Below are 13,542 nucleotides of genomic sequence, written 5' to 3'. Positions count from 1 at the left end.
CTTGCCTTAAAGAGGTTATAGTGTCATCCACTCTAGTAAGGGGTGTACGGAAGAAGGCCAAAAGCAACATCAACATGTATCAACAGCCTAGCAATACTATGAAATGCATGAATTAAAGGGGTTTTCCCACAAAATAAATTAGGACCTTTCCACTTAATATGGCCTAACTTGCTGATCGGTGGGGGTCTCAAATCACGAGAATGGGGTCCGATGGGGGTTAGGCACTCACAAATCTGTCAGCTTTATAGAGATAAACGAGGCAGTCTGACCATGCTTGATCAGCTGCTCCGTTCTTGTGATCACTGAGACCCCCACCGATCAGCAAGTTAGACCCTATCCTGTGGATTGGGCCTAACTTGTTCCATGGGAAAACCCTTTTAATGTTCTAGAAAGGGCAATTTAGAAAGGGCAATATATTATATTCTCTTAAGGACTTATCTCTTAAAATGTATGAACTTCTCTTGTTTTTCTAGTTATATTTATATTTGAAAAGAATAGCATCAAAGAGATTAAATAAAAAATGGTAACACTCAATGATCTCCTCTATCCCTTCTCAAACCACTGCTTTCTGTTTTCTGGTTCTTCTCAACCCCCAACAAATGCCTATTTGGTCAATGGCTGATTCAGCTGGGTCTCCAATGTAGCCAGTAATTGACTATGCAGACATTTCATGAACATTGGGAAGTACCCGGAAGCAGAGACCTAGAGCCCAGTGGCAGAATGGGATCATGATCATTGTCATTCTGCTTATGTTTGTAGAAAACAAAATCACTGTATATCCATTTAAGAGAGAACCTGTATGTGGTGATGGTGGCACTCAATGAACAATGTCAGACTTTGAACAAGAAAAACTCAATTTGAAACAACCATTTGTTAAACTAGTCCTAATATTAATACATTTCTAGACGGGAAAATGAAGAAACTGTAAAAAAGAGTTATGAGAAAACTTTCTCAGAATTTTAATTTAATTGGGGATAAAAGTATTTACTAAAACAGACATGTCTGAATAGGGAGGATGCTCCTTTAAGATGCTCCTGTCTCTTATTATTGTATCTGGTTCCATACAATAATTTAACTCTGTAAGCTTAATCTAGCCTTGGCTATATTTATGCAAAGGGAGGTGGCCATACCTGCAAAATGTTCATTGTGAGCAGATGCCCACTAGAAAAGGTGTAAAGTATAGAGGTGGCTCCACATTTAAAATGTTAAAGAATGGAAATTTGTCCATTTGAAATATATTGCTAACAAATTATAATTTTCTCCTACAGATGAGAATGAATGCAATGCACCAAACACATGCGGCTCTGCTTCATGTTACAATACACTGGGCAGCTACAAATGTGCCTGTCCTTCAGGATTCTCATATGACCAGTTTTCCTCTTCTTGTCATGATGTGAATGAGTGCACCTCTAGCAATCCTTGTAATTATGGCTGTTCCAACACTGATGGAGGCTATCTCTGTGGATGTCCTCCTGGATACTATAGAGTTGGACAAGGGTAAGTTGCTGCCCATAATCTTTATAATGATATTACACCTATGCATACACTTTGTAATAGCCCACAGCAGACGTTAGTGTTCAAGGTCTATATTACAAATGGAGACCGCTACTCCTAGCAGTACACCCCCTATAATACAATTATCATTACTTCTGTGAATAGCGGTTATAGTACTTTGACTTATCTCATGATATTTTCTATCTGATTAATTTGTAGAATTTGGGAGCACATTAATAAATCAAAACGGGTTGGTGCATGTGAGGAGGGTGCAACATATCTAAGATTACTTATGCTATTTTTTAACCTTACAAAATAGGCATATTTCTCTGGCCTATGAGCCGATGATTGACTGATCAAATGTACATAGACTCTTAGAAATGTATATATTAATTACCTTTTTTTGTCACAGTCACTGTGTGTCCAGCTTGGCATTCAACAGAGGCCAGTATTTACCTACTGCCAGAGAGGAGAGAGAGGAAAATGCTTTGTCTCCTGAAACCTGCTATGAATGTAAAATCAATGGCTACCCAAAGAAAACTGGGAGGGCAAAGAGAAGTTCCAATGACACAATTTCTCTGATGGTAAGAGACATAGACATAATTCTGGTTCCCTCAGATCTCTTTAACATGATGCTAACCTACTTGAATAGTTGAAGCTTCGTACAGTAATCTTTGGTCCTTGAAAAGATGCTTATATATAATCCATCTTTTTCCATGGTCTAACTTAGTTGATAGTTGTGAAAATCTGTTTCAAAGAAGGTTCATTACTCTATAAATGTCCGGAAAGTATTTATCATTAGGCAGACTCCTAGGGACAGTACTAAGACAGTCTTCAGAGTCCCTTTGCCCCTCATATTTATTAAAGAGGACCTGATGGTGCTATTTGGGTCACTAAACCACCTACAAGTCCTCATGGACTTTAGCAAGTCCCTTTGCGCCTACTGTAAAAAAAAAAAAACTTTATATTTACCTAGAGATGGGTCAAAATTAGGCACATTGGACAATCTCAGACGCTGTCTTCACAGTTAATCAATAATGCCGGAGCAGCATACACTAGCTGTACACATGGTTTATGCGCAGAGAGACGTATGGGTGTAGAACGCTGACACTGTGCAACCTCAAACAGAGATCAATATAAATGATATTATTTTAGCATCGGGCATAGAGGGACTAGCTATAGGGCGACTTACAAAACTACATGTATTTGCATTATTCTTCTGCACTGATAGCTGGTTAAGCTACTTTTTGTCAAAAAGCCATATAAAAAGTTGCAAGATCTTGCCTTGTAGTAGCCAATAGATCCTCAATGCTTCTGTGTTCTACTGGAGAGAATTGTCCTGTGCAACCTATGGACATCAAGAAGTCCCAAAAAGGAAATGTGACACAAGAAAGGCTCAGCAAAATCAATGATAAATCGTCCACCATCAATGTCCTTTTAAAGGGATCGTTACATAGAGCAGTTTAGAGTCCAGAGTTCCTTTTACTTTAGTATCTCACCCTTCTTCTACACCTCCAGTAGTGTTTTTAGTTGATTATTTTGTACAGGACAAACTGAATAACTGCAAGCAGTGATAATTGAATTAGTAGGAACACTGTATGTAAAAATGATATATCCATTTGTTACATAAAAATAGTTTTTTCCAGGTATAACATCACAGTTGACATCTACATAAAACAGGATGTGGATGTCAAACATTATAAAAAATTATTGCAGATAAAATACTGTAAAATTACAGATTTTTTCATTTCATGTGTCTTTTTTTTAATGTGTCTTTTATTTTAATCAGAATGAAGATGTAAGTCTGAAGAGCCTAGATATGGAAGAGCCACTAAAGATCATGTTAAACATCTCGGAAATCAATAAGAAGAAACACATACTGGAAATTGTACCAGCAATTGAGCCCCTGAACAACCACGTGCGTTATGTGATCTCTAACGGCAATGATGGTGTCTTCCGTATAACTCAGAAAGATGGACTCAGTTACCTCCACATAGCTCAGAAGACTGTGTTACCAGGAACCTACACACTGGACATAAGCAGCGTCCCCCTTTACAGGAAAAGTGACTTTACGAAACTGGAAGAAAAACATGAAGAAAACTACCTCTTAGGAGAACTTGGGGAGACTCTGAAAATGAGACTACAAATTGATATCTCTTAACCCTAGACACCAAAGCAAACCAAAGCCAGTTTTATCACGTCCACCTCTTTATTTATCTGTCTGAGCATGTTCTCGTTATGAAAGCTTTAAGGAGACAGTGACCATTCTTAAGGGACCACTTTTTTTGTATTGCACCTGCACAATGACTTTTTTAGGAGGTATCATATAGAATGACAGCGTTTTACAATATAAAACACGTCATCTACGGTTATATTATTTGAAATACAGCTGTAAATTTTAACATTGCTCAAATATTTGACCCAAGGACTTCTGTCAGTACCACAGACCCTACAAAAATATGCTAAATCAATTTAAATTTCAAATTTGTAACTTTTGAAATGAAATTTAACCATATTTAGATAAAACCTATACATCAAAATGTAGGTTGGTGTTTCGTAAACATTTACTTTAATTGATCGTTTACAACAATATTATGCTAAAAAGTGGTCACATTCGAAACATAAAAATTTGGGTCATGTTGTATAAGTTGGAAATTTACAAAGTATATATCCCAGTATAAGTGTATTCTGAGTGATTCAATAAAACCTGACTCAGGAATCGGGAAAATAAATTTACAATTATTCATTCTAGATAGAACACTTTATGAAAACCTAGAAATGGCCTGGGCATTCTCAATTCTGATGGTTTCTAGGATGGATATTAGACTTTGTTCACACTATCTTCTTGGTTTCTGTTCAATTCAGAGCAGTGACAATGATGATGAGGAATCCAATAAATCTCAATCATAATCATTTTTGGACAATTTGTCTGGATTTTATTGTTGATTTTATCACAATTTATTTTATAGGCAAATATACAGCTGAGTACTACACCATTCATAATAGGAAGGGAATAGAGAAGGAATGCAGTGTGAACAGAGCCTTGATCCCCCACATAAAACAAATAAGATTGCAAGATCTTGTGCACACTGAGGTTATTTTTCTGTTAATCATCTGTAACGTTTTGGGGGATATTTTGCTATTGTCCACAGTAAAGTGTTAAAGTATATTTATTTGCTGCAGTAATATATGGGATACATAGTGAAAATTAATTTAAGCACAGAGCCTTTGTTGTGTGTTCATCTACTTTGTCATAATTGAGCCATTTTTTACAGTTTTAAACTACTCTGGTTCTTTGACCTTATGGTGCTGTAAAACAGTAAATGGGCTATTTTCAGCCACGTTGCAGGTTTGATGGATGTTTTTTAAAGTCCAATGAAAACGTACTAAAGTTCTATACCATCAAACACTGGAATTTTTCCATACTAGCATTGTAACATATACAAGAGCAGATTATTGAGGTGGGAGGTGGAGCAAGCCTCCACAACATTTTGGCCCCTACCACCTATGTACTGGTGTTGTAGAATAATTGGCCGGAACGAGTGTATGAGCAGCTCATATTTAGTGTCGTAAGATTTTCAGACTAATTTATTGAGGTTTAGCTTCCTTCACAGAAAATCAAAGCTATTACAGAGGGCTTGCCTCAAGGAGTATGAGAAAGTCGGGGGTGCCTCCACCCATTTTTTGTTGCCAATAGGCCTCCGCCATCCTTCCTCCACTCTGATTGTATGTGTTACCGTTATATTCTTCATCTGCTGTCGTAAAATGAAAGCTTCAACTCAATGTTTCATTCACATAAGTACTGTAATTCTCTAGATGTCTCATAATGTACAACATGGTGCTCTGTTATCTAGTTACTGTAGGCATTACAATAGTAAGATGATTGTATTTAATAACCAAATCAGCAGCAGACAAGAAAATACGTAAACCTCATACATATTTCCACAAAATTGTGGGAATATTGCGGAAATATAAATATTATCTTTGAGTGTTAAATATTGTTAAAAACTATCCCTTTAACGTTAAAGGGTATGCATTGTTTCCTTAAGACAACTGGGCCCATAACATGTAAAACTAATGCAATTCAGAACCAGTTAATTCCAATATAGATACATTTTATTACAAACCTGTATAGACCAAAATTATTTTAAAAATCATAATTTTTATTACAACCAAATCAGTGTCATATGTAAAACATCTGATGCGTTTTATAGTCCATTCATTGTGTATCCGGTTGACATCTGTTTTCTTAAAATAAACATATTTTGGGGTACGTCTTATGTCATTATTTTTAGAAATGTGTTGTTTGAGTTGGTAATACCACACAAAGATATAGGATAAGCCATACTGCTAATGTATGATAGAGGTATTGATATTTGGGGTCTCGTGTTCATGGAGGTGTTGTACAGGGTCACCCATATTATGCTTACCCTGTGGCACAACTACTGACTTAGCAGCTGTATTGACTTCTATGGGGTCCACCATGATAAGGCATGCCCTCAGACCCACCCCTCTATGTCCCTTCTGAGCAGGGCCCTGTAGGTGCTACTATCAGTGGGAACATAGAGGGAATGGGGGATGAGGAGGGGCTGTATATAATGAATGGAGGATGAGGAGGGGATTTATATAATGAATGGGGATGAGGAGAGGCTGTATATAACGAATGGAGGATGAGGAGGGGGCTGCAGATAATGCATGGGGGTGAGGAGGGGGCTGTGTATAAAGGACAGTTAAGGGGATGCATATAATCCATATGGGGGAGGGGGCTGCATATAATTCATCTATGGCTGGTGAGGGGGGCTCATGCTGTATTAAATTAATCAATGGGGGGAGCAGCTGCATATGATCCATGGGGGGGGGGGGGGGGGGTGAGAGGGCTGCATATATAATGAATTAATGCCGCCACGTGAGTTTACTGCAAAAGGGTCTACTGAGGCTCTGTCGACCAAGGGAAACCTGGAGCCAGCCCTGCCATAAGCCTATGGGATGTGAAAAAAGAAATTCTCTTCTTTCATACAGTACCAGAACCATGGGTTCAACCATCGTAGAACCCAAGACATCTAAATTGATGCTCCCCTCCAGCCTCTTAGCCAAACTGATTTATGACAAAAGATGATAGTTTTTCTGCTTATGTTATATAGGTAAGCGATGAGATTTCGCATAAAAGATGCAATTGTACAAAGGATATATGTGATTCCTGTATATACTCGAGTATAAGCTGACCCGAGTGTAAGCCAAGGTACGTAATTTTAACACAAAAAACTGGGAAAACCTATTGACCCGAGTATAAGCCAATGGTGGTAAATGCATTGGTCACAGTCCTCCAGTATATAGCCTGCCAGTCCCTGTAGTATATAGCCTGCCAGCCCCTGTAGTATATAGCCTGGCAGCTCCTGTAGTATATAGCCCCTGTAGTATATACCCTGGCAGCCACTGTAGTTTATAGCCTGCCAGCCCCTCTGGTAAATAGCCTGCCAGCCCCTGCCCCCCAGTATATAGTCTCTAACCCTTACCCCCAGTATATAGCCTGCAAAAAAAATATACAAAAACAGTGAACTCACCTTCTGACACCCCCTGGCAGGTCCTCTTCTATCGATCGATGCTCTGGTATTGGCTCCATGTCCCCGTGCGGTCCATCGCTGGCAGCATGACATCAGCCGCTCACTGACATCATAGTGTTTGCACCAGCATCGGCACACACTATGATGTCAGTGAGCCCTGTTTAAAAAACAATTGTCCAACAGTGCCCCATTTAAAAAATGATTGTCCAGCAGTACCCCCTTTTATGATAAAATAATAAACTTAGTACTTATACCCGATGCTCACCCTTAGCGTCCTCTTCTCTCCGTGGCTCATATTCTCCCCACATTTTCCGGCTTTTTTGTTATATACCCGAGTATAAACCAAGTGGGGCTTTTTCAGCACAAAAATTGTGCTGAACATCTTGGCTTTACTCGAGTATATAAAGTTATCTGCAAGCCTGGACAATTCTTACATGGGAAGAAACCGGGTGTTTGGGATGGGTATTCCTTCTGTATTCTGCAATTTTTATCATTCTTAACTGTGGGTGCCACCTATTTCCCATTATTCCTTGCTTTTCTAAATACAAAAAACTGTTTTTTTGGTTAATATTTATCTATTCTTTTATCTTGTTTCAAAATGTCCCAATGTTTTACATTTTTTGTTAAAAATGCCTCCAATAATGAAGCATACTTTGCAAAGGACATTTCATCCTTTTCATGGTGATGCTAGTTAAGTAAGGTAAGAGTAGATGACAGGTTCCCTTTCTTAAAAAAAGAAATAATAATACAAGTATATGTTAGTAAATGAATTAATAAATTAACTGATGAAAATGTAGATCATTTATAAACAAAGAATTAATACCAAATATATCAATGAATAATATAATCAAACAATAGGTGTACATAGTCACAGCTGTAGATTTCCAATTCAATTTTTCAGACACATGTCACATCTCCTCCCCCTCCCTGTACAATGACCTCTATATAGATAACACTGACCCATCATTACATCACTGCTGACAATAGATGATGTCACAGCTTATCTCCTCCCCCTCCCTGTACAATGACCTCTATATAGATAACACTGACCCATCATTAAATCACTACTGGCAATAGATGATGTCACAGCTTATCTCCTCCCCCTCCCTGTACAATGACCTCTATATAGATAACACTGACACATCATTACATCACTACTGACAATAGATGATGTCACAGATTATCTCCTCCCCCTCCCTGTACAATGACCTCTATATAGATAACACTGACCCATCTGCAACACCCCTGCCGACGTATAGGCAAGGGAGTGCTTGCAACTAAGGCCCTCTATCTGTAGCAGGGGTCGGGAACCTATGGATCGCGAGCCAGATATGGCTCTTTTGATGGCTCGCAGCCAGGGTTCATACACAGGAGATTAGAGAGCTGCATACTCCGGAGACATCCAGCACCTGAGGAGAAGGAGTCAGCAGCCGGGAATCAGCCAGAGATAAGTCCTCCCTCCCCCCAGTGTCTCCTCACACTCTGCACTAACCCCTTAGTGTCCTGTGTGCAGCTGCAGCTAAGTGTCCCTTACAGACCCCTCTGCATCATCCCCTCATATCTTCCCTCACCTCTGCATTTCTACATTAATTTGAGGTTCTGCAGCAGCTTAGACATGTAATAGCTTGGACCAAATACATAACTTGTGTGCACAGCCCCTTTAGGTGCAGATTTTACTGTCTTGTGTGACACAGAGCAGCTGCCACACAAAACTGGTGCAAACACGTTATAAATACATGTAAAATCTCCAAAGATGTTCTATCCAGTGCAAAGTCCCCAGAAAACTGGTGCAGATACTTTAATAAATGTGTATTAAAATGTTCTGCAGCGGTTGGCGCCTGTATAGGGATGTTCTGCAGCGGTTGGCGTCTGTATAGGGATGTCCTGCAGCGGTTGGCGTCTGTATATGGATGTTCTGCAGCGGTTGGCGTCTTTATGGGGATGTTATGCAGCGGTTGGCTCATGTATAGGGATGTTCTGCAGCGGTTGGCGTCTGTATAGGGATGTCCTGCAGCGGTTGGCGTCTGTATACGGATGTTCTGCAGCGGTTGGCGTCTTTATGGGGATGTTCTGCAGCGGTTGGCTCATGTATGGGGATGTTCTGCAGCGGTTAGCGTCTGTATGGGGATGTCCTGCAGCGGTTGGCGACGGTATTGGGATGTTCTGCAGCGGTTGGCGTCTGCATAGGGATGTCCTGCAGCGGGTGGCATGTGTATAGGGATGTCCTGCAGCGGTTGGCATGTGTATAGGGATGTTCTGCAGCGGTTGGCATGTGTATAGGGATATTCTGCAGCGGTTGGCATGTGTATAGGGATGTTCTGCAGCAGTTGGCTCATGTATGGGGATGTTCTGCAGCGGATGGCACGTGTATTTGGGAGGTTCTGCAGCAGATGGCGCGTGTACTAAGCTGCCACTGGACCAAAACAATGGTAATTCCCTGTAAAAAAAAAAAAATAGATAATTTACATTGGAGCTTGCCATGGAGGACATCTCGCACAGCACTCTGGCCTCTTCCTTCTTCTGCGCATGCCTGAAAGCTGACACTCATCATCAGGTGGGAAGAAGCCAGATCCAGGCAGCACATTAAAAAGAAACCAGAGTGCTGGACAAGATGTGCTGCATCTCAAGCTCGAATGTAAATTATCTATTTTTTATTTTACAGCAAATTACCATTGTTTTGGTCCAGTGGCGGCTTAGTACATGGGGGAGGAACACTCCTTGCTGTACTAATAACTGCTGGAGCAATTGTTCTGTCAGTGTCCCTTTAAACATATTGTACGGCTCTCGCAGAATTATATTTTAAAATATGTGGCGCTTATGGCTCTCTCAGCCAAAAAGGTTCCTGACCCCTGATCTGTAGGAACCCTCTAGTGGAGTCTGATCAACTCACCTTTACGGTAATACAATCAATTAAGGTAATTAGCAGCTGTAGATACTGCCTGTGCAGGCAAGGGTTAAGGTTTCTAAAGTTATTGTCCAATTGTATTCCTTCATGTGAACTGGAGTGTGATTGGAGAGTGACCCTTCTACAGAGCAGAGTCTGTCTTAGCTCTCAGCTCTTAGGCCCCAGCTCCTGACAGAGGAGCACCTCTTGGAACCCAGGTCTCCTAGAGAGCACATCTTCCACAAGACACACTGAGTGACCAGAGACAGAGTGTCAGTGCACCTCTAGCACAGACACACAGCTAATCCCAAGACAAGCTGCAGCATCCACATCTGGACACAGCTACATCCCAGCCTGCATCTACTACCAGGCTGGTGAATCTACTTCTGAGAGACACTCTCCATGACCACTCCAGTAATCCAGCATCTGTAATAAGACCGTTTGGCTGTTGCCTCCATTTGTTCCAAAAAAGAACCGTGAGTTATTTTGCACAACATTGTCTCCGTCTGATCCCTGGATACTGCTGTATCACCATCACGGGCTCCCCATCTATTACCCAGGGGCATATACTACAGGCTCTAAGGGCTGCCCCAGGGAGAACCAGTACCTCAGCCTCTCCCTCCATATTTCTTGCACACACCACCTGCTGGAGACCTGCCTGGCTAGAGGACAGCCCTCGGTCCCCACACCAAGCACTGTGACATCAGCTTGCCCTAGGCTGCAACCGCCAGCCACTCCACTATTCTGGGCCCAAGCTGCCCACAGGCCCCAAGAAAAGGCCTGTGGGGGATGTTGCATATCTTAGGCCCCGGTGGGGGATGTTGCACATCATTACATCACTACTGACAATAGATGATGTCACAGCTTATCTCCTCCCCCTCCCTATACAATGACCTCTATATAGATAACACTGACCCCTCATTACATCACTACTGACAATAAATGATGTCACAGTGTACCCACTACACAGAGCCTTCTTAGAAAACTCACCCTTGACCATTAATGAGTTGTTTCAGCCTATTGCAGTTTATAATCATTGGGAATACATTCCCTTTCAGTGGTCGGAGAAGCAAGTGGGAGATATGTATGTTTATGGCTAGGACACAACTACAACACTTTCTTCTAATTATCTTTTGTAAAATGTTTAGCTTTATAGGTTTCTTAAAGATGAACTGTAGATGTGCAAAACATTCAAGCAAATACTTTACAGTACATAAGGGAAGATCCTTTTCAAGGGCATTTGCACTGGAACAGAGATAGTAATCGAAAGTTGTTGTGGCTTACTGCTGATGCCATTATACCATGGAGCCCCTTTGTTATAGTTATTTACAAAAAACACAATATTGTATGAGAAGGATAAGCAATTTTTTTTTAACATGCACTAATCTGCATGCATGTGACATCCATCAACGATTTGTGAACCTAAATTCTTCATTTATAACCAATTTAACAGTGATTTATGTGTTGAGATGCAGTAAATGATCCACTAGCGCCACCCAGAGGATGAAGCGCATTTGTTTTAGTAATAAAGTATCTGTGTACTGTACTACATAAAATACATGAGGTGATGCTTGAAGTGTTAGATTGTAACCAGAAGCGCTCACAAGGTGGCGGAGATATGTTTCAAGAATTATGTTCTACATGGTAAATTTCACAGCATTAGACTTAATCCATCTGTTGGACGAATCTGCTAGAACAAACTCCAAGCAGTTGAATGGAACTCAGCATGTCAGTCCAGTACAGCCAAAATTGGGTCCACAAGCAATGTGTGTACTACTCAGTCCATAGGAAATGATGGGCACGAGTAGGACCTTCCTGTTGGCACTAAAGGGTTGTATAAGGTTGGATTGTGATTCCCTATCCACAAGATTGGGGATATCAATCTGATCAGTGGGGGTTCACCAGCTGGCACCTCCACTGATAATGAGAAATGGGGTTCCATTTTCGTTACCTAATAGAGCGACAGGTTGAGCATATGCCTTGCTGCACTACTTTATACAATGGGAGCATAGTTTGTAGTGTATGAAATATTTTTCTTAGCTCTGAATACGCAGAATTTATTCTGGTTCTGGTAGGACTTTTTAGTGGTCCCACATCGAGTGTGATAGAAATTTATATGAAACTGTGCTGTACACTTCTTGAATTATTTACTCTCACTTACTAAGGTGTTAGTGATAAGGCTGGATACTGTGGGGCTCATTTACTAAGGGTCCGAACACCGCACTTACGCCGAGTTTCCCGAATATTTCCGTTTTGCGGCAAATTGCCCCGGGATTTTGGCGCACGCGATCGGATTGCGGCACATCGGCGCCGGCTTTCACACGACAGAAATCGGGAGGCGTGGCTGTCGGAAAACACGACGGATTCGGAAAAACTGCTGAATTTTAAAAAAATTGGGTCGCAAAAATAGTACTCACATACACCGGATCGCAACGACACCTAGTGGACATCCATTGGGCGCCAGAACTCGAATCAGCGTCGGAGAACGCGCCGCTGGATCGCGAATGGACCGGGTAAGTAAATCTGCCCCTATAAGTTATTCGGTACTAATGGGTTTGGAGTGTTGGTCAATCATTATTATTTAGGATTAGTTTGGGATATAGGGATATGTACTGGGTCCTAAGCATTCTATTATCCTTCAATAGTTCAATTATTTGTAATTTTTTAAAATCAAAAACAGTAAGGAAAATGGCCAACATTTACTAAAGCCCCTGCGCCAGTTTTCTGTTGGACTGTGTACATTCTTTCATGTGCAAACTGCTTGCACAACTATTTTTGAAATGTCCGAGCCACATTTGTGGCACATGCTGCTCTATACCCAATGTGACATAAATTCTGCACTGAAATGGGCGTTCGGGTGCTCAGTCGGACCGTGCGCCACATTTAATATGCAAAGTCCAACAGAAGTGTTCCCCCATGTTAAAAATGTACTCTGTCGGAAAAGTGCAGGGAGCGCCAGGTTCATGAAGAATGGGCACCACAAATCATGAATATGGTCCCATATGCACACTACACAGGTAAACAGTTTGCACAGTTTTTAGTAAATGTGGACCAATATATGTAATTGTGGGAACAATGGATTAGCAGAGATATAGTGATTTAGCTTTAAATCCTCTGTAGTGTCTGTGGGAATGAATTGCACAAGCTAGGTGTTAAAGAGGACCTACCATCTATAAAAAGGCACTAGGAGCTGCTTACTAAAGTGCTATAACAAATGTAGCAGTGTTACACTTCTAGCGTTATCAGAACTCTCCGATAACGCTAACAAACACTTCTGCACTGAACACTAGAAATGTAAGCGGTCGGGTATATTCATGAGGGGGCGCGTTAAGGGGAGGTGACTGCCGCATGAAGCTCGGCCTATGGAGGGGGAGAAGCAGCACCTTGGACCGCCCCCTCATGTATACACCCAACCGCTTACAGCGCAGCAGTGTCTGCTAGTGTTATACGAGGTTTCCAATTAAGCTAGCAATGTAAGACTGTTATATCTGTTGTAGCACTAGGAGCTGCTTGCTTTTTTATGGGTGACAGGACCTCTTTAAATTGTCTGGGGAAAAACTCTTCATTCGTCAGAAGAAGTCATAATGGTGGTCTTGATCTAAT

The 13,542-nt window shown here is 41.1% G+C and overlaps 1 protein-coding gene across 1 annotated transcript in view; it reads left to right on the top strand.

The window, feature by feature from the left end:
* FBN2 (fibrillin 2) overlaps positions 1–5,759 on the top strand; it is a 125,925-nt gene extending 120,166 nt beyond the window's left edge. The window contains exons 63-65 of the mRNA XM_072141717.1: positions 1,269–1,497; positions 1,907–2,078; positions 3,284–5,759. Coding sequence (XP_071997818.1) covers positions 1,269–1,497; positions 1,907–2,078; positions 3,284–3,655 — 773 coding nt within the window. The 3' untranslated portion in view covers positions 3,656–5,759. The remainder of the gene's footprint in view (positions 1–1,268; positions 1,498–1,906; positions 2,079–3,283) is intronic.
* Positions 5,760–13,542: the final 7,783 nt, after the last annotated feature.

This window comes from Engystomops pustulosus, chromosome 1 (assembly GCF_040894005.1).
Source record: "Engystomops pustulosus chromosome 1, aEngPut4.maternal, whole genome shotgun sequence".
NCBI classification, from domain to species: Eukaryota; Metazoa; Chordata; class Amphibia; order Anura; family Leptodactylidae; genus Engystomops; species Engystomops pustulosus.
Note: the sequence above shows the minus strand (reverse complement) of the source record. Positions and strands in the feature narration are given on the sequence as shown.